Consider the following 19,654-nt stretch of genomic DNA (forward strand, 5'->3'; position numbering starts at 1 on the left):
TTTCCAGCTTCTCATGTCTCTCCTGCTGTTTTTTTTTTTTTTTTTTTGCAGAGGTCAAATACACCAACTGTTCTGTCAATAATGGAGGATGTGAACATTTCTGCAGGGATGACCCTGCCAGGCAGCGCCGCTCCTGCAGCTGTGCATCTGGCTACCAGCTGATGAATGACCACACCACGTGCAAGCCCGTAGGTAAGAGGAGGATGTTCCTATAGTCCAGCTTTGACAGAGGGTTACTCAAACGTGACGTAAGAGGGGTTTATGGGAGAATTGCCTGCGTTGCACTTCGTACTGCTGTTCAAAACATCCATTCCATGCAGAGTAACTCTGGCACTGCATTTCCCAACTCTGTGCCCACTTCACCTGTGTTTGCCTCATGGAGACACGCAGGGGAATCAGGAAACTGCCACCTCTACAAAGCATTGAGGGACTTCCATGAAGCCACTGAATAGTATTTTCTGGGTTAGAGAGACAGAGGGAATGCTTTAGAAAGAGGTTTTGTATCGGGTGATCTGGTCTTTGCTGGTTAACTCCTCTGCATCTCCTGTAGTGGAGAGGTTGCCCAGAGAAGCTGTGGATGCCCCATCCCTGGAGTTCTTCAAGGCCAGGTTGGATGGGGCTTTGATCAACCTGGTTTAGTGGGAGGTGTCCCTGTGCAGGGCAGGGGGGTTGGAACTAGATGGTCTTCAAGGTCCCTTCCAACCTGAACCATTCTATGATTCTAGTGGAGTTCCCCTGTGGACGAGTGAAAATGGACTATTATGAAGCCAAAGCAGGATTCAATATTCGGCTCATTGAGGGAAAAGCAGGAAGAAGGGGAGACAGCCCTTGGCAGGTAAGGAGAAAAGAGCTTTTTATCACAGATCATTCAGGCTCTTCCCAAACAGCTCTGCCTGCCTTGCTGCTCCAGAAAGGCTCCTACATTGCTAGCGGTGGTGTCACATGATGTCAAGATTCCCTTAGCTTAGCTTTTACAAAAGCAACCCAAAAGTTGGAATAACAGGAAAAAATAGTTTATTATCTGTTAAGACTCTTGACCTTGTCACTGTTGCCAAATTTTTTACCTTACCTTGCCAAGAGTGTCAAGAGAGAGGGTCATGATGGTGCTTACCTACTCTGTTGCTCCATCCAAGGAAAAACCACTTGATACCACAGCTCATGGTGCATGCTCCAGCGACTCTAACAGCCTTGTGGTGGGAGCATGAGGTGATCTTCACCCCTTCCTGCATGGGTCTGTTCTTATAAGCCTCATCTGTCATAAATTCAAATTTAATTTGCAAAATATGCCATAGTTTTACAGAGCAGGTTGGGACACCACAGAGAAAGGGGAGACCTCACAGAGCTTATCGTGGAAATGGTTCTCTTCAGCATTAAAGGCCTTTTTACATGGTAGCCTGAGAGCTGCAGCCTGAGAGGATGCACTGTCTTCTGATGCAAGAATAATCCCCTCATTTGAGCTCTGTATTTCAAACCTTTGAAGTACCAAAGTGCTTCTTTGGTGACCAGCATTGTCTCCTGCTGGTCTTGATGAAGTCAATGCTCATTCAGGCAGAACATTCAAAACTTTTCTCTAGGTGTTCCGCAGAGACCTTATTCATGGTGCCTTTGTCCCACTGTAGACCTTTGGCTTCAATAACTGTGACATGATTTGGTGCCTTTTGCAGCCACAAAGAAGAACACGTACAGTATTTTGTGCGCTGTGCTCCACGCAGTGTCACACCTCTCTTTTTTTTTTGTGTGTGTGTTTCAGATTATGCTTCAAAACAGCAAAGGGAGATTTCTCTGCGGGGGGGTTCTCATCCATCCGTCTTGGGTCCTAACGGCGGCACACTGCGTTGAGGCACAAGTGGGGCTCAAAGTAAGAATTGGTAAGGAAAAAAAATCTATCCTTGTTTTTTTCATATGTAACTCTTTCATTCCCAAGGTTTATAATCTCAGGAGAAAGACCAGCAGGTTGTGAAGACAAAAGTCCTTCTTGGTTGTAGGAGCAGGTTGTCTAGGAAGTATTTAATATGCACCTTAGCAGGAAACAAAAAAGTTTAGTAAAAGTTCTGCTTTCATTTGAGCCACTCTCAGCCTCAGTGTGGAAGTGAGCTGATGTCATCTGTGCACTGCCTCTTGTCTATAAGGTTGAAAGACTGGGTCTCTTCTGCTTTTTTTTTTTCTGGTGATGAAAGTGTTCAAGGTCATCCCAATCCTGAAAAAAAATATGTTTTGATCCCCGGAGGGGAACATCATGGTGCCTCTTCCTGCCTCTTCATACATTTGAACACCTTTAGGTCAGAGAGTTTCAGCAGAGAAGGAGAGGTGCTGCAGAACAGCAACACTGCCTTTAGGGCTCTGCTGCTCTTAAGCATGAGAACATCTCTGCCAAGGACAGAACTGCTCATGAATTAACAGCCAAAAATAATTGTTCTGTTCACGCTTAAGTAGAATTTTTTTTTTAATTAGAGTTTTCTATCTACTATTGCTGACAGAGGCTCAGCTGCTTTCTTTTTGCGTTAGTGAAAAGATAGGCTGTTCCCAGTAACTGTGGAAAGTCTTGCAAATGTATTGTGTGTATACATAGCCTTGGAAATATATTAAAGTCTTGCAAATATGTTGTGTGTATACATAGCCTTGGAAATATATTGTCTGTATACGTAGCCTTGGAAATACATTGTCTGTATGTGTGTTCCACACATGCTGGGGATGTGCAAATGTTTGAGAACAGAGATGATAAGGCATAAGGATAAGAGGCTAAGGATGTGTTTATGAACATCCTCCATTGTTCAACATAAAGGATGAATGGAAAAGCATCTGATAGACCCTTGGGTCCTCTTAGTGCCAGAACATTCACCTCTTCCACAGAGGGACATCAAAGTAGAAGTGTGTGTTGTAGTTTGGAAATACACAAACAGACTACACATCTCCAAGCACTTCCACTTACTAGTAAGTCATTTTCTTGCCTTTTACGTGTTGTAGTTTGGAAATACACAGACTGCACATCTCCAAGCACTTCTACTTACTAGTAAGTCATTTTCTTGCCTTTTAAGTGTTTGCCAATATGTCTGCTTAATTTTAGTGAGGCCCAAGAAGAAGAAACCTGTTCAGTTTGCTTGGTAAAGGATCTTGGAATGTTTTAGGGGAAAAGCAGCATCAGATGTGGTGTTTGAACATTCTGCAGGACTAGATGTAGCTTTGAGTGTAACTCTAAGGGCAGAGGTCAGTGGGGAAGATGGTAACAAGGGGAAGTATTGAGGTTGCAAATATATTCCTCCACTCTGACCTCGTTCTGCAGGTCTTGGTAGAGATCTGTGCAGTCTGACAAGCTTTCGGGTGGGAAATGGTAACGAGGGGAAGTATTGAGGTTGCAAATAAATTCCTCCACTCTGACCTTGTTCTGCAGGTCTTGGTAGAGATCTGTGCAGTCTGACAAGCTTTCGGGTGGGATTGCTGTGCCCTCTCTGCAGCAAAGAAAGGAGGAGTGGGATCTGTCAAGAGGGTCTTGTGCTGTCCAAAATTTTCAATGGGTGAAGATAAACTTGAGAACCCTGATTTAAAAAGATTTTTCTTTTTTTGGCTTAAATGAAACTTAAGAGACATCTCACAGACAAATTTGGGGTGTGTTCACAGAGTAATTTGTAGTGTAAGGGTGATCAGCAATAGGGGCTTGAAGTTCTTTCTCTTTCCCAGCTTCCCCAAAGGACTTCCTTCTTAACAGAGGAAGAAGCAACTGTGTGGTCATGGACTGAGACTGCTTCTCATTCAGCCCTGAGCAATGGTGCTGTGGTGAGATGGACACCACAGAGGGGTTTTTACTGTGGTGGTGGGATGTGTGCAGGGCTGAGCTGACCACAGCCTGGGACTTGACAAAAAGAGAAGAGATTCTTCTCTGAATGACACTCCAGGTCAAGCAGAAGGGAACCTTTTTAAGGCACAGCCTAACATCACATGGTTGGTCTTTTACATGCATCTTTTGGCCATTTTACTGCCACCAGAAAAGCAGTTCTCATTGGAAAAACATGTGCTCCAAACCCTAGAGACGTCCAGTGAGATACACGGAGCAGAGTTTTGAATGGAGACACTGCCGTGTGTGGGGACAGGCGTGGGCTCTGTGACAGTGATGAAGGTGTTGGCACTGAGACCTCAGAGGTGACACTCGACCTGCCTCTGCCAGGCTGGGGCACCCAGCACCGTGCAGCTCTCTGACAGCCCTCCCTAAGAGCAAATCTGGAGGGGAACTTTGCCCTCCTGAGCTTGGGGAGCAGTCCTGCAGCAGGACTCAGCTGGCTTTTTAGTGACAGAAGTGAAAAGTTGAATCTCAGAGTAGCTGAAGTTTTGGGGGATGGATTTGAGAACAACCCAATTTTCCTGTTTGTGGCTCTTGTTCCTGCATCTCCAGCTTAAAACCATCCAGAAGTGTGTTCAGAGCTCCAAGAAAATAGAGCAGATAGGTGAATGTAATAGTCAAATTCAAAATACTGTCTCTCCCTTCAGGGAACGGGTCTCACACTCCCTTGTTCATGCAAAGCTTCATAGTTCATATATTTTTTTTGCCAGCAACAAGATTACGGTGCTCCTTACTGTGTAGAAGAAACAAGATGCATTTCATAGAGCCTGTAGGTTCAGTACATCCAGGTGTGGGTAGGACTTCTGGAATTTGAAATATATTACAGAATCACAGAATCTTCTAGGTTGGAAGGGACCTTAAAGATCATCTTGCCCAACCGTCAACCTAATAACTGAGAAAGGAAAAATTCATGACAAGAAGTCCAAAGGGTCTTCTCCTGGGCTGGTGGAGCTGTTGCTGGACGAGCACCAGAGCGAAAGCTGTCACCCTCTTGCTCATACCTGTCTCAGGACGCAGCTCATGGCCATGCTTGTAGGTAGAGCAGGTGAAGCCTGGCAGAAGGTGTGCTCCTACACGACTAGGAGACTCCTCCTCAGAGGAGATGATCTGACAGTGCGTGAGTCCAAGGGTATTTCCCAGGCCCAAAGCAGAGTTTAGTGACTGTGACAACAGGACTAAACCCCTGTCCCTCATCTACCAGTCAGCCCTCAGCTACAGCAGCTGGAGAGTGGGTAGCAGGAGGTGTGCTTCGAGGACACTATCACCACAAAAGAGAGAGGTCACGAGAGCAGAAGAAAAAACAGATTTATGAGTGTTGTCTTGGTAACAGCAAGTCCCTCAGGCTCTGGTACTACTGCTCACTGCAGGCACATCGGAGCAGCTTCAGCCTCCTGCTGTGGATCATGGCTTTTGGGTTTGTATCTGGAGGGATTCAACTAAGACTGAAAGAAGGCAAAAGTTAACGGGGGGGGTGGGTGAACAAGTTTGAAGGATGATATTGTGAAAAGCACATTTGAAAAGGTGGTGATAAAGAGCAACTTCCAACTCACCTATCCAGAGACAGAGAAGGAAAGGACACTTGTGTCACACAGGCGCAGAGGTGAGGTGTCAGCCTGGATGTCCCACCACCTCGTGTGCTTGGACCCGAGCCTGCCAGCAGCTTGCATGTGCATGGTGGAGAGTTCTCCAGAGAAGTGTTTTTATCAAGTACATACTGCAGTTGGCTTTGGTATGAAGCTTAAATTAACTGAGAGCACAGCTCAGAAACGTGACAGCCACCGATAATTATTCTTGGGGCTGTCTCTTCACAGCCTGTCAGGTCTGTCTCTCTCTTTCCTTTTCCAGTGTATCACAAATTACTTGTTTCTTGCCTTTTTTCAACTTGCTTTCCTGCTTACTGTTCCAGAGCTGCTTGGCCATGATCGTGTAGCACAAGTAACAACTGAGAAGACTTCAGTAGTCAAAAATTCTTTAAAATACAGACTTCAGAAAGGAATAGTCTTACCAGTCAGTCTTTGTCCTATAAACCCTGAATTTAATTCATTCAGGCAGCAGTTGTACAGTCAAAGCTCCTGTGTGCTTCCTCTCCCAGCTTCTGATGCTGACACCAAGAAGGTTCTCCTGAAGAAGATCTCTCCAGTTGCACAATCGTAGTGCGACACGAACACAACAGGGCATTTCAGTTTCTCAGCTGATGACCCTAGATCTAGGACGCTAATTAATTTAGTACTGTATGTATTCATGATTTAGGAAGATGTGGAGAGTTTGTCCATCTAGTAGGAACTCCGTTAACCTGTAACGTGAAATGATCAGATGTCTGTATTTCGAGGGAAGTAAGAACATGAAGTTCAGCCTCAAGGCCTGGTGTAATCCCAGTGCCTTGATGTTCAGGGTGGAGGAGGATTCCTCAGCCCCTGTCACCTCCTTCTTTGCTCTTCCAGGTAAATTTCACCGTCTCCGTACCGAGGCCGAGGAACAAACCATTTGGGTCGATAAGAGCGTGAGCCACCAAAATTACAGCAAGGAGAGCTCCGATAACGACATCGCCATGCTGCACCTGGCCGAGCCCGTGATGTACAACAAATACTCTCTCCCCATCTGCCTCCCCAGCCGTGAGCTGGCCGAGCAGGAGCTGACGCGGAGCGGGAAGCAGATGGTGGTCACCGGCTGGGGCAGCACGAGTGACGTTAACAACAACTACTCCACTTTGCTCAGTTTCATTGAAATCCCCATCGTTCCCCGGAACGAGTGTGCCCAGGCCATGAGGTTTGCCATCTCCGACAACATGCTGTGCGCTGGGAGCTTAGGAGACAAGAAGGATTCGTGCAGCGGGGACAGCGGAGGCCCCATGATCACCAAGTACAAGGACACCTGGTTTTTGGTAGGGCTGGTGAGCTGGGGAGAAGGCTGTGGGAGGAAGGAGAAATTTGGTGTCTACACCAAAGTCAGTCAGTACCTTGAGTGGATCCAGCAGCACATAGATGGGATGTCAGCTTCTTGGAAGGGCTGATCCTGGTGCTGAGAGTCTGGGATACGGTGGCTACGGGGTAGTGACAGCGTGTGGTGTAATGTACTGTCACATCTTCAGTATTAAATATTGAGTATGTGTTAACCTCGTCTACTGTTTTCCTTGGTACCTTTGGGGTTTTTTTTTACTTTTTATTTTCTTTTTTATATTGATTACACTGAGTAGTTTCCATGTAATGTACTGTCACATCTTCAGTATTAAATATTGAGTATGTGTTAACCTCGTCTACTGTTTTCCTTGGTACCTTTGGGGGTTTTTTTTACTTCTTTTTATTTTCTTTTTTATATTGATTACACTGAGTAGTTTCCAGGTTATGTTGTTTATTTGTATCATGGTCCTACTTAGACTTTACAGGCAAGAAATGATACCCTGTATGAAATAATACCGAGATGCTGTGCAGCATTGCAGAAAATAAGGTAGTCCATGGTCAGCTGACTCCATCATTGAAGCTTAAAATGACTTAAATGGTTGGAGGGGACAGGAGAAAGCATTTTAGAAGTCAACATAGTGAGATAGTTCTGTCATTTCAGCTTTACCATATGACCCACAGTAACTGCTTTGGTTTGCTCTTAATTGGTATCATTTTTCTTTCAACACAGTGAAATGCTAATGGTGCCAATGGCATCACTGCCTCCACTCATTCCCCACTTGCTCCATTGCTCACAGGTTGAGGTGATCCAGCAGGTCACTAGAACTTCTTCTTATTTTCTGTTCCTTGCACACTCGATGCCTGATTTTACCCCTCCAGACTTCCTTAAAAGTCAATGGCAATTCTGCTGGGACTAAAAAACAAGGGGTTTAATTCCAAGCTCTTTCATGTTCTGTTTGTTCTCTGGCCTGTAAACGTCTTCTAATTATCAAGCTAAGCAAAGGCTTCTGTTCATTCCTAGTCTGGTGAACACACTCAGCTGCAGGCTGTATGAGCTTTACTACACTGATATATTTGTGTGTGTGTTTGCATCTGAACCTGTATGTCTGTGTGTACATCAGTAGATAAAAGAAAGATACGTAGCACCAATAAGTTCATAGGAAGTAGCAATTGTCAAAATCAAGTTTAATAGAATCACAATTTATGCTTGTTTTTAATCTTAGCACCTAAGCCTGCTAAATATAATTAATCTTACAGAAAAAAGGCGAAACCAGCTCTGCTGTAGCGGTAACGTGTTTCCAGCGTCTCAGTCAGGATTTGGACCCGTGTTTGGATCAGTGAAGAAAGTCAGGCTGCTCTGGTGAGGAGATTGTTAAATGGAAAGAAAGCTCAGGTACAACAAAACCGTGTTAGGATTTGTAAGAAATTTAATGTGGTGTCAGCAAAGAAGTTTAATACCTCTTAAACCTGTAGACTTAGTCTGACTGACTTATAAACTGATGATGTGCTTATTAAGCAAGTGCTGAAGTTGATTTGTCCCTTCCAACCCCATGTGATTCTGTGATTAAAGAAGTAACAGGCGAAGGGCTTCACGCTGGAGGTCAGTTGAAACTGAAGTCAGCCATCTCTCTGTGTCTCTGTCTCTCTTTTTCTCTTATTTCCCCTCCCCTTTTCTATTTGGGCCTGGATGTAAGGAATAATGAAGGTTAATGAGTAATGCTTTGAGCCTTCCAGCAGGGCCTGCTCCAAGAACGGGTGCTTCTGAGAAGGCTGCCGTTGCTGGACATTGAATTACGAGGAGAAACATAATTGTGTTCAAAGCCAGTAAAACAGGGGTCTAATTAAAGGCCTAAATTGTGATGTCAGTGCATAGCTGTGACTATTCCAGGGCGGTATTTGCCTTCCTGCAGGTGGCTGCTGGGGATGCCTCTGCACACTCAGGGCTCTGTGTGTTTCAGCAGATGTTTACAGAGCAGCCTGTGTATTTTCCGGACCAGTCGGTCTTATCTACTCAAAGGTGATGGAGTGTCAGGAATCTGCCCTTAGAAATTCCAGATTTTCCTGAAGAAACGTGTTGCAAAGAAGTGGCTTTTATTGTTGGAGGATGTTATTAAGGGATTTTTAATTTTTTTTAATGCATACATGTGTGTGTGGAAACATACACAATTTTTTTCTGATTTTGGATTTCAAATGTGTTCCATAGACTCCAGAAGGTTGTCTCTCCTCTGTCAATATTCGTGTGGAAGCATACACAATTTTCTTCTGATTTTTGGATTTCAAATGTGTTCCATAGAATCCAGAAGGTTGTCTCTCCTCTGTCAATATTTGTGACTGGTTAATGATCAACCTCTTGACCTCATGGCTGTTCCTGGTGCGCATCCAAATCCCTCTCCTGTCTTCCCCTAAAAAAATAAAAGAAAAAAGTGAGTATAATTGCACGGTTCTGTTTAAAGTGAAGGCATTCTGTATCCTGTGGTTTTGGGAAAAAAAAATAATACAAGTAGCAAAGAGATATGTGCCGTCGATTCCTGGAAAATTATTTAGCCTGGGAAGGTAACATGAAGAAATAGAGACTTCTGTTGTGTAACGTGTGCTGCCAGGTACGTGGTGGATGGTTTCCTCACTGGGGTGTGCACGTACGTCCTAAATGACAAGACCATCAGTAATTAGCAGCTGCTGGTGAGTGTGCAGCTCACACCTCGGCCCGGCTCCTTCGCCGATTCAACGAGGCTGTCGCTGGAACCGGCTCCTGCTCAGTTTGGGCCTGATCCACGGCTCCCACCTTCCTCACAGCGTGTGTGGTACCTCCGTGGGCTTTGGGTCAGACCCTGTGCCACAGCCCCAGCTGGGTCACCCTCTGCTCCTCGCTGGGTGGGCGGTTGGGGTTCCTCTTGTAGTGGTGCATGGCTGTGGCCCAGAGAAACCACGCACATCAGATCAAAATGAACCGGGTAGAATTTGTTTTCTTTGTCCCTTCTCTTGTCCTCTTGCTTCTACTTCTTCATCTTTTTTTTTGCAAGCTAATTCAGCCTTGCTGTTTTTGTGACAATACAGGCTAATTCAGCCTTGCTGTTTTTGTGACAATATACCAATTTTGTTCTTCTTTCCCCTCTGAAGGAAACCAGCAGGACGTCAGAGGATTCTGAATGCTGACTGAAATGGAGAGCAGTTCCTCACTTGTGGTGTTTCTCCTACTGATGTGCTCCATCAACAGCAGCTGTCCCTTTTCATATTCAGGTAGATACTTCTGATTTACGTTTTTAACTTAATTGTCCTTTTGTGGCAATCTTGGCATTTAAACTGGAACTACGTTCCTTTTCTGAACACTAAGTCCTGTGAGTTGAAGAAGCACTTCCTGAAATGCACAACAAAAAATGAATTTTTGTATATACATTTCCAAGGGAAATCAGCCTTTCTTAACTTCCTACCTAGACCACTGTCCTGTTGAAAATTATTCTCCTTGTGACATTACACAGAATCACAGAGTGATATGGGGTTGGAAGGGACCTCTGGAGATCATCCAGTCCAACCCCCTGCCAAAGCAGGCCCACCCAGAGCAGGTTGCACACGAACGTGTCCAGGTGGGTTTGAATGTCTCCAGAGAAGGAGACTCCACCACCTCTCTGGGCAGCCTCTTCCAGGGCTCTGTCACCCTCAAAGTGAAGAAGTTCCTCCTCATGTTTAGATGGAACTTCCTATGTTCAAGTTTTGTGTCCAGTTTTAGGCACTTTCAACGTGTGTTCTCAGACCTCATGTTGATTTTGCTACAACAGCTACACGAGGTTTGGAAGTGGCCACAGGGAGCTTTAGAACGTACAGGATCTCACCCCTCATTGTGTCAGTCCGTGCAGAGGGGGAAGAGCAGAAGCAGAGTGGTGTCTGCCAACCAGAAAGCTTTACAACAGGCAGAGCTCCTACAGGGGTACCTACTTACAGGCCTTTAAAGATGACCCCAGAACTCGGGGGTGGTGGAGGACAGTCACTGATGTATGTAAAAGGTATTTTCCCCGTTACAGCAGGATCTCTCCAGAGCTTTTCTCAGCCAACAGGATTCGTGGGTTGTTTCTAATTGCTGAGGAATGATGCAATTGAATATTATTCTAGAATTTTGGCCATTGCTAAGGGCACCCATCCTGCAACCGCAGAGAAACGCGTGTCTTTATGGTCCATCTCTAGAAGTGTGTTCTTTGCCGGAGGGTTTTGACTTGTCTGGGACACCAACCCCTGGCTAGGAAAGCAGTTCTGATCAGTGAACCCCTGTACGAATTTTCCTTTGCCAGGATTAGGAAGTGAGTTTTCTTCTTAAAACACTTCTTAGCAGCAGTTTTTCAGTCTTGTCAGATGGATGGGCTTTGGATATAGGGCCACAATTCTGGAGATTTAAGGCAAAAACCTCCATCTCCTCCAAACAGTGCTGCCACGTGGTACCAGTGGGTGAGCCCTCATTTTCCTTCAGAGTTTCCTGGCTGGAAAATCCTGGGAGCGCTGCCCTTCAGCAAAGACTTGCTATGGAGCAGCAGGGGGTGTGGGGAGGACCCTACTGCCATATCCCTCTTCTGGCCACTCCTCCCTTCGTTTATTGGCAGTAACAGCTCTTTAGACATTGGAGGGGAGGGCAGACAGCTTGGGGACACGAAGGACAAAACGGACACTTTATCTATTTCTTTTAATAAGGGAGCGGTGTCCGTCCTGTTGTGGCCCCAGCAAGTACCAAAGAAGCTGCAACCCTCAAGAGTCTTGTGGAATAAAAAATGATTTCTGCACCAGTCTGCAAGTCTCAGCAGTGGGTCTTTTGATCCACCAAAAGAAAGCTTTAACTACTGGTGTATTTTGTTGGAACACGTAGTAATTGTATTTTCCTTTGGGCTCTTTACATAGATTCCTGCTCCCCTTTTTTATCATAGAATCATAGAATGGTTTGGGTTGGAAGGGACCTCAAAGATCATCCAGTTCCAACCCCCCCTGCCCTGGGCAGGGACACCTCCCACCAGACCAGGTTGCTCAAGGCCCCATCCAGCCTGGCCTTGAACCCCTCCAGGGATGGGGCAGCCACAGCTTCTCTGGGCAACCTGTTCCAGTGTCTCACCACCCTCATAGTAAAAAATTTCTTCCTGAGATCTAATCTGAATCTTTTTTCTTCCAATTTAAAACCGTTTCCCCTTGTCCTATCACTGCGCTTCCTGGCAAAGAGTCCTTCTCCAGCTCTTCTGTAGGCCCCCTTCAGGTATTGAAAGGCCGCTATAAGGTCTCCCCGGAGCCTTCTCTTCTCCAGGCTGAACAATCCCAGCTCCCTCAGCCTGTCTTCATAGGAGAGGTGCTCTTATATTGTTTACCCAAGAGGATGCGTGTGACTGTGACCTGTGACTGTGATGATGCCCCTTCGTTGTCTTCCAGTATCAACTGTTGGATTTTGTTTTTCTAGTGTTTCTGAGAAGAGAGGAAGCACACAAGGTGCTGAGAATCCATAAACGTGCTAACTATTTTCTAGAAGAGATTCGTCCAGGGAACTTGGAGAGAGAATGCAATGAGGAGAAGTGTTCGTTTGAGGAGGCGAAGGAGATCTTCCATTCGCAGGAGAAAACGGTGAGAAACTTTATTTTAGGAAAAATAGATGAAAGTTAAGAGTGAGCTGTACGTAGTCCTTCCCAAGCCACCTGCCATGGCTCTGGCAGGGGTTCCCTCTGGATTCTGCAGCTTGGTAGTCAGGACGGGTCACTCACAGCACCCACGGGCAAGTGCTCAGTTCTGTAAATGTTAAACACAACTCCTTAGAAGCATCCAGAGCCTCTTTCTGTGAGATCCGAAATCAAGTGACCTGATTCTGACGTTTTCAGGGGCCACTTGCTTGATCAGACCCCTCCAACATTTAGTTTTCATCCCAGTACAGTCCAGTTTGTGGCTGGTCTGTGCTACAACACAAAAGTGAGCTGCCGGGTGATGATCAGGAGATCTGCTCTGAGGATGTATTTTATGGTTCTAATCAAAATGTTAATTTACATGCACCCAAAAAAACCCCCTTTTTTCTGAATTACGTCTTCAGTAACCACAATGAGCACTCATTGACTGTTTTCTTCATTTGTGATTTCTTCCTGCAGATGGAGTTTTGGTTCAATTACAAAGGTAAGTAAAAAAAGGAATTTCTAAAAAAATCTATTTCTCGTGTCCCTTCTGGGTACAAAGAACTCTGTGGCAGTTTAAAGCTTCTCTTAATTCCTGGGATTACACTCTGCCTCGTTTCTTCTTCTTAGGTTTAAATCCATGTATTACAAATCCCTGCAACAATGGTGGAGTCTGCAAAATAAGACACTACAATTACTTCTGCATCTGCCCCCCAAAATTTGGAGGAGAAAACTGTGAAAAAGGTGAGTCCGGGAACAGACACGTTGCCATTTGTTGTGAAGGAGGGATTAAGGCTGGAATTTGCTCCTTGGATGCTTGAGCTGGACCTTTGGACAGGCTCTGGCTGAGGGTATGGGTGGGGACTGTCTCTGTGTGACACACAGCAGGTCGGTTGTTGCAGAGTCCTACACTCAGACAGGGTGTTGTTATGGGACATGTTGGGGCACCGCCACCCTGGGAAGGGGTGTTGTGACAGCGGCTGTAGCTACAGCTCTGTGCAGTTGGCACCACCTCCTGTCACGCAGCAGCTACAGCCTGGGCCTTGCACTCACCTGTGACATATAGCCATGGCCTGTCTTCCCCAGGAAAGGACAGGGAAATACCCCTTTTTATCACTTCTGAGTGACAACATGTCTCCTGCACAGACACCTGTGCTGGAGACCATTTGTGGAGAGGCTCTGTTCTCTTTTTGATTTTATTGAGTAAACGCATCAAACAAAGTAGCCAAAGCTTACTGTGAACAAAAAAAAAATATTGTATTTATCTTGTAATCTCTGAGTGACAAAGAATGAAGCAGAAAAGCTGCCCATCTCTTACTGGATTTTTGATCCCATGAAATACAATGACTGAGGCACGAAATCACAGCAAAAGCCAAACTGACGTGCAAACTATGGATCAGAAGTTGTTGTCCACCTCCACCTTTTCTTTTTCCAGTGAAGCAATTAGACATGATTGTTCTTTTAACCTAACAAAAAAACCCTCAGTCAATTTCTCACAGACTTGGCCCCCACCAAAAAGGCCAGTACTTTAAATCCATCATGATATAAAAGATCAGATGTGCGGATGGTTCAAAAAACTGGGTGCATTTAGAAGTCTTTGCTCTTCCAGGCATTTTCTTGCCCCTGCTCTCCAGGGGCCCAGCTGTGGCCTCAAGACAAAGCTGGCAAGTAAGAAAATGGTTCGAACAGGCACCAATCCACAAACCAGCGTGGTTCTCTGCAGCTGTGAGAGGTGCCTCCTCCTATTTACCTACGAGATGTCAGCAGATTGTTTCAGAGCGGCCGAGGGCCCAGCTGTGGCCTCGAGACAAAGCTGGCAAGTAAGAAAACAGTAGGAACAGGCGAACGACAACAGGCATAAGGCACTAATCCACAAACCAGCGTGGTTCTCTGCAGCTGTGAGAGGTGCCTCCTCCTATTTACCTACGAGATGTCAGCAGATTGTTTTTTTTCCTTATTTTATTTCACATTAAGACTAGTGCTGGAAGCTGTGCGGGGTCCCTGCCTGCCGGTAACCCAGCGAATGCCCATGTGTTCCCATGGCAGAAAAGCTGGAATGCTGGTACCGGAACGGGGGGTGCTGGCAGTACTGCAGGGAGGGCAGCGGCGCCTTTCAGGTGGCGTGTTCCTGCGCCGGGGGTTACCGCCTGCACGAGGATGGGAAGAGATGTGTCCAAGCAGGTAAAGCCGAGTCTTTTCGCTTGTTGCAGAAGATGCTGTAGCTGCTGCAGCTTGACTTAGTGTATGGAAAAGATCTGTCTTATCTTTATTTTAAATGTTAAGGGTCTTCTCAATAAGGTGTCTCTCCAAAGCAGTGAGCACGTGCTGGGTAGAGGGGCAGCAGCACAGTCCGGGGTGGGCCCTTTCCTTCTTTTACGAAGCAAAACCAGAGGGTTGGGAGGGGAGGGGACATCACCAGGGTCTTTAAAACCTTGGGTTAAGGTGTCCTGTCCCAAGGGTTTTGGGGGAGAGAGAGCCCGCTCCTGGAGTAGCCAGCTGTGGCTGATGCCTGTGGCACAGAAGAGGCACAGCTGTGGGCCGTTTGTTGGTAATTAACTCAACACACCTGGCTCTGCTGATGGTCAAGTGGAGTCTGACATCAAGGTGTCAGCTGTTCCTGGGTTCTTGCGGGAGGGTTGGATCCCATTCGTGGGCAGGAAAAGTGCTGCTTCTGTGTTGGAGTGTGATGGGCACCGGGCACCCTGAACTCACAGCATTATTTCTGCCTCTCCCCCTCCAGCCCCGTTTCCCTGTGGCCTGGTTAAAGCCCGGCTGGCGCTGGAGGACGCGCGGCTGGGCCAGAAACCGCTCCCGAGGGGCCGGCGTGAGCACGGGGCCGACGTGGCCACCTGGGATGAGAGCACAGAGGGCAGAGTTGGGCAAATGGAGCTGGAACAAAGCCATGGTGGGGAAAATGAGACCACCTTTGGGCAGAGCGTGCACCTGGAGGGGGACACTGAGGTGGCAGGAGGTGCTTCCAGCTGGAACGAGACTCTGGAGGACTGTGTCACCCAGAAGCCGGTGGGAGATGGTGGCGCAGGGCAGGAGGGGGGTGTCCCCAAGCAGGAGGAGGCAGGGGAGGGGACAGCCAGGCCTGGGAGTGACCCGACCCCATGGAGTGACCCGACCCAGGGCCCTGCGTGGTGGAACCAGACCACGGTGCCCACGGCCAGGCAGGAGGAGAGAGTGGAAAACGCCGCTGGGCAAAACCAGAGCAGCCGTGATAGGCTCCGTGAGAGCAGCGACCGGGGGAATGTTTCACACACACCTCAGCTCACCCCGATAAACGGCAGCTCTGCCTCGGAGCAGAACGGCGCCAGGATAACGGGAGGAACCTTGTGTCACCGTGGACATTGCCCCTGGCAGGTAACTCTTTCCTTCCAGCCCGCACATAAATACCACACCTGAATCCTTGCTCACTTCAGCATCACGGGTCCCAGCTGGAGCAGAGCTCATCAAGCCATTATCAAGGCTTTTTTTCAGGTGGAGAGCAATCCAGACATATCTATTTCTCAAACTTCTTGATGATACATATCTCAGTTGCCTTATTTATCTTCCTTACCCCATCCCAGATGGCACTTTTGTCATCTCAGCTTCATGCTTCCTCTCTCAACTACATCCACCAGCTCTTCTCCTGCTCCGTTACTCGGCTCCTCTAACTGTCCTTGGTGAAGGCCGTGCCCCTAGCTTCTCTGTTTCTAACTGTCCTTGGTGAAGGCCGTGCCCCTCACTCCTTTCCAAAATGGCTGCTGGGCTTTTTCACTGAAGTTTTTCTATGACCAGGTGAGAGTCTCCATTAGAACCCCACACTTCACACACCTGTTAGGGTGAGGGACAGACAACTGGGAGGGCTCAACATGGGAAGGTGAGTGGCCTGTGGCAAGTAGGGGAACCTCCCTGAAGAGTTTATTTCCACTATCTTGGTTTTGACCTTTTTTGTGTGTTCTTGTTATTAATTTTCACTCATTTCTATTGTTTCTGTTTCTTTGCTGTATTGTCTCTGGGCGTGTGCACAGAACGGTGACAGACTGATCTAAAATCAGCCTGTTTTATTGCTGCCACATGGGACGATGTCCCCACCCCTCAGGTGGCATTTCACAGGTGAAGAATGTGGGGCCAGTGCTGTCACTGTGCACTTTGGCAACTGAAATGTCACCACTAGGAAGCTGTGGGGGTTTCTGCCATCTTATGCACTTCTAGGGGGAACACCAGCTGCTTTCCTTGGGATTTTGGGTGTGAGAAGGGAATGTAGCCCAAACGCTGCCTGACCAGTTTCTTGAAATAAAGCCTTTCCATCAAGGAAGCTTTAAATGTTCATTACTGCAGGCAACTCATAATTGAATCTTGTAAATTTTTTAATATTTTTTTTTAAAAAGCATCTTGCAAACCCTTTCCAATCTAGTTCTTCATAACCTAAGACAGAATTTTCAGGTAATTTTTCTTTGCTACTTGTCAGTGTTTTGTTCTAGTGGTGCTGAACAGAATTAAAAGCGTAATTCATAATTGAATCTTGTATGTTTTTTAATATTTTTTTTTAAAAGCATCTTGCAAACCCTTTCCAGTCTAATTCTTCATAACCTAAGGCAGAGTTTTCAGGTAATTTTTCTTTGCTACTTGTCAGTGTTTTGTTCTAGTGGTGCTGAACAGAATTAAAAGCATCAATAGTACATGGAACTAAGGCAAAATGGCTTGTGTAAAACACGATGCTACTCCAGGGACCAGACCAAGGTCAGAGGCCAGTCCATGTCCTGCCTTTTGCCACTATTTGATTGTTCATTTCATTGAAACAAAATGAAGCTTTTCTTCCAGTTTAATGTGATTCAGGGAGGAGTTTAAGAGCTGCTGAAGCATTAATGGAGCTTATAATTCTGAACAGACAAGACAAACGTCTGTTTTACTGCTCCATTTTCTACTCTGGGGATCAGTCCAAATTTTATTACCAATAAAGGGAAAAAATAACAAAGTGTCTGAATCTCCGCTCTTACTGGCACTTTCACTTGACCACTGGGAAAGGGAACAACTCCTTCCTGTCCCTTGTTCCTCTAGACAAACAGCACTCTTTTCTTTTTCAGCCTGGCTGTACGTACCTGGTGACGCGGTTGTCTCCTCTTTCCTACAGGTTTTGATCCGGAACAGCAAGGGTGTTGGTTTCTGTGGCGGGAGTTTGATCAGCAGCCGCTGGGTGGTCACAGCTGCGCATTGCCTGGACCTTGTCAGCCCACACCATGTCACCCTGGGTGAGTACACACTGTAGTTTGTATAATCACAGGCACTATCTCTTATTTAAATTATGCTTTGTGTTATCTGAAGAGAAACAGACAGACACATCCAACCTGACTCGGAGTTACACATGCTTCTGTTTTTGGCAACAATTAAGTGTGAAGGGGCTCCTTTTTGTGGGGAACCTGGAGTGTAAGGCACAGATTTATCTTTTCCTGTTGCCTGTTTTGGTAAACTCAGTGTGCACATCTCGGGGTGCACCACAGAAGGCAGAGGGACTCCTGTAGGTGATGGTCTTGTGTTGATTTTAAGATGAGTTTCCTGGTGAGCTGCCGGCTCCTCCCCGCCTGTAACTGCCCCCAGGAGGAAGCCCCTCTCCCTCCTCATGTACTACAGGGGGAGCAGGAACCCCTCGCAGCAGGAACACTGCAATAAACACAACTGGCAAAGGGCTGTGCCAGGAGCCAACAGAATACAGCCCTGGGGACTGGCAGGAACAGCTCTTCAGCCTCAGCCATGGCGGCAGCTTAATGCTTGTGTCATGGCCCTGAGGGGAAAAACACAACACCCCCTGGAAGCTTAGACAAACTCTTCAAAATACAGGGCGTGCTAAAAGCCAGTGACAGTATTTATGGTAAAATCCCTCCCGGGGAAGCCATAATCCCTGTCAGTACCTGTTCATCCAGTCAACGCCTTTGTTTTGCCCCTAAAGGGCAAACAGGAATGTGATTCACAGGATCACATCTACAGCGTAAGAAATGACTGTCCCAGAGCACCATGTGGTTTGGTCTGTGCTTTCTCCGTTAACATTTTAACTTGTCACGGCTGCAGGAGACTTTGACAAGTACCAAAGAGAACTCAAAGAGCAGAAGATCGGTGTGGAGCGGAGCTGGACGCATCCCCATTACGACTCCAACGACTACAACGGTGACATCGCCCTGCTGTACCTCAGCAGTGACGTCGTCTTCAACGAGTACGTGCTGCCCGTCTGCCTGCCCAGCCCCAGCCTGGCCACCCTGCTCTCCCAGGAGGGGCGGGTGGGGATGGTGAGTGGGTGGGGGGCCACCCACCAGAGGGGCTCCACTCTGCGCTTCCTGATGAAGGTGCGGTTGCCCATCGTGAACATGGAGACGTGTCAGCGCTCCACGGACAGACTGGTCACCGACAACATGTTCTGTGCCGGTTACGGCAGCCAGGCCGCCGACGCCTGCAAAGGGGACAGTGGTGGCCCTTTCACCATGTCCTACCACAACACCTGGTTTCTCCTGGGCGTGGTGAGCTGGGGCGAGGGCTGTGCCCAAGAAGGAAAATACGGGGTGTACACCAGAGTGTCCAACTACCTCCCCTGGATCAAAGAGACTGTTGAAAGTGTAGCCGCGTCGGAAAACTTTTCCATTAATTTTTCTTAATACTGAATTTAAAACCAGGGACAATTCTGTTGTTACAGGGTGTTTCAGTCTAAGACACTAAGCAGTTCCTGCCATTAACGCTGTGAAATCAAGAAATTGAGTCAATTTACAATGAATGGTTAAATTGTTCATTCAAGTATTACTAAAATACTCGTGTATAATAAAAAACTAGTCTGCAAATAACAAAAGGCAACAACTACACCTTTTCCTAATGTAAATTCCTATCAGAAATTTGGTAATTTTTTTTTTAGAGAAGGAAAAAGCTTTCCATTTCTCAAGCCTCCACACCTATCACCAAACAGTGTGTGAATGAGTTGCTTGGAAAAGGACCAGTGTTTCTGGTACTGGTGTCTGTCTTCTAGTTGTGAAACACCGTGACCACAGCAGTTTTGTCACCAAGTAGAACTGTTACCTCCAGTACAATTAATTTTACTAGAATACAGTTGTCTCCTAATACAAAACCAGCACCTGTAAGGCAAGCTGCCCTGGAGAAAATGTCTGTGCAGGAATGCCCATGGCTGCAGCTGGAGAAGCCTCAGAGAATTGTGAAATAAATAAGTTACTGGGGAGGGGGAGCAAGGTGTCTCCTGTGCCTCAGAAGGAGCCGTTTGCAGTGCACCTCCTGAGGAAAGGCAGGAAGATGAGCCTCACGTGCCCATGCCCCCTCCCTCCCCCCCC

At 46.8% G+C, this 19,654-nt stretch overlaps 2 protein-coding genes across 7 annotated transcripts in view; both read left to right on the top strand.

The window, feature by feature from the left end:
- The window catches only part of PROC (protein C, inactivator of coagulation factors Va and VIIIa), a 21,402-nt gene extending 14,530 nt beyond the window's left edge, over positions 1-6,872 (top strand). The window contains exon 10 of the mRNA XM_014952109.1: positions 6,274-6,872. Coding sequence (XP_014807595.1) covers positions 6,274-6,842 — 569 coding nt within the window. The 3' untranslated portion in view covers positions 6,843-6,872. The remainder of the gene's footprint in view (positions 1-6,273) is intronic.
- Positions 6,873-9,039: 2,167 nt separating this feature from the next.
- LOC106893856 (coagulation factor IX-like) lies at positions 9,040-19,551 on the top strand. Of its 6 annotated transcripts, none has more exons than XM_014952112.1 (9): positions 9,040-9,152; positions 9,847-9,966; positions 12,152-12,312; positions 12,825-12,849; positions 12,978-13,091; positions 14,394-14,528; positions 15,088-15,713; positions 17,467-17,584; positions 18,399-19,551. In XM_014952112.1, exons 2-9 carry the CDS (start codon positions 9,876-9,878, stop codon positions 18,974-18,976), a joined length of 1,848 nt encoding a protein of 615 aa, XP_014807598.1. In that variant the 5' UTR covers positions 9,040-9,152; positions 9,847-9,875; the 3' UTR covers positions 18,977-19,551. The 6 variants fall into 6 exon arrangements, with proteins under 6 accessions (XP_014807598.1, XP_014807597.1, XP_014807600.1 ...); XM_014952111.1 differs by lacking the exon at positions 9,040-9,152 and adding an exon at positions 9,160-9,329; XM_014952114.1 differs by lacking the exon at positions 9,040-9,152 and adding an exon at positions 9,373-9,408.
- Positions 19,552-19,654: the final 103 nt, after the last annotated feature.

This window comes from Calidris pugnax, unplaced genomic scaffold (genome assembly GCF_001431845.1).
Source record: "Calidris pugnax isolate Ruff unplaced genomic scaffold, ASM143184v1 scaffold232, whole genome shotgun sequence".
Taxonomy (NCBI): Eukaryota; Metazoa; Chordata; class Aves; order Charadriiformes; family Scolopacidae; genus Calidris; species Calidris pugnax.

What these genes read in the sequence shown, in the direction of transcription:
- LOC106893856 (XM_014952112.1), top strand. Translation starts at nt 9,876, where the DNA reads ATGCTGACTGAAATGGAGAGCAGTTCCTCACTTGTGGTGTTTCTCCTA. An exon ending in GTTTTGGTTCAATTACAAAG is followed by an intron (nt 12,850 to 12,977) that starts GTAAGTAAAAAA and finishes TCTTCTTCTTAG; the next exon opens with GTTTAAATCCATGTATTACA. An exon ending in GAAGAGATGTGTCCAAGCAG is followed by an intron (nt 14,529 to 15,087) that starts GTAAAGCCGAGT and finishes CTCCCCCTCCAG; the next exon opens with CCCCGTTTCCCTGTGGCCTG.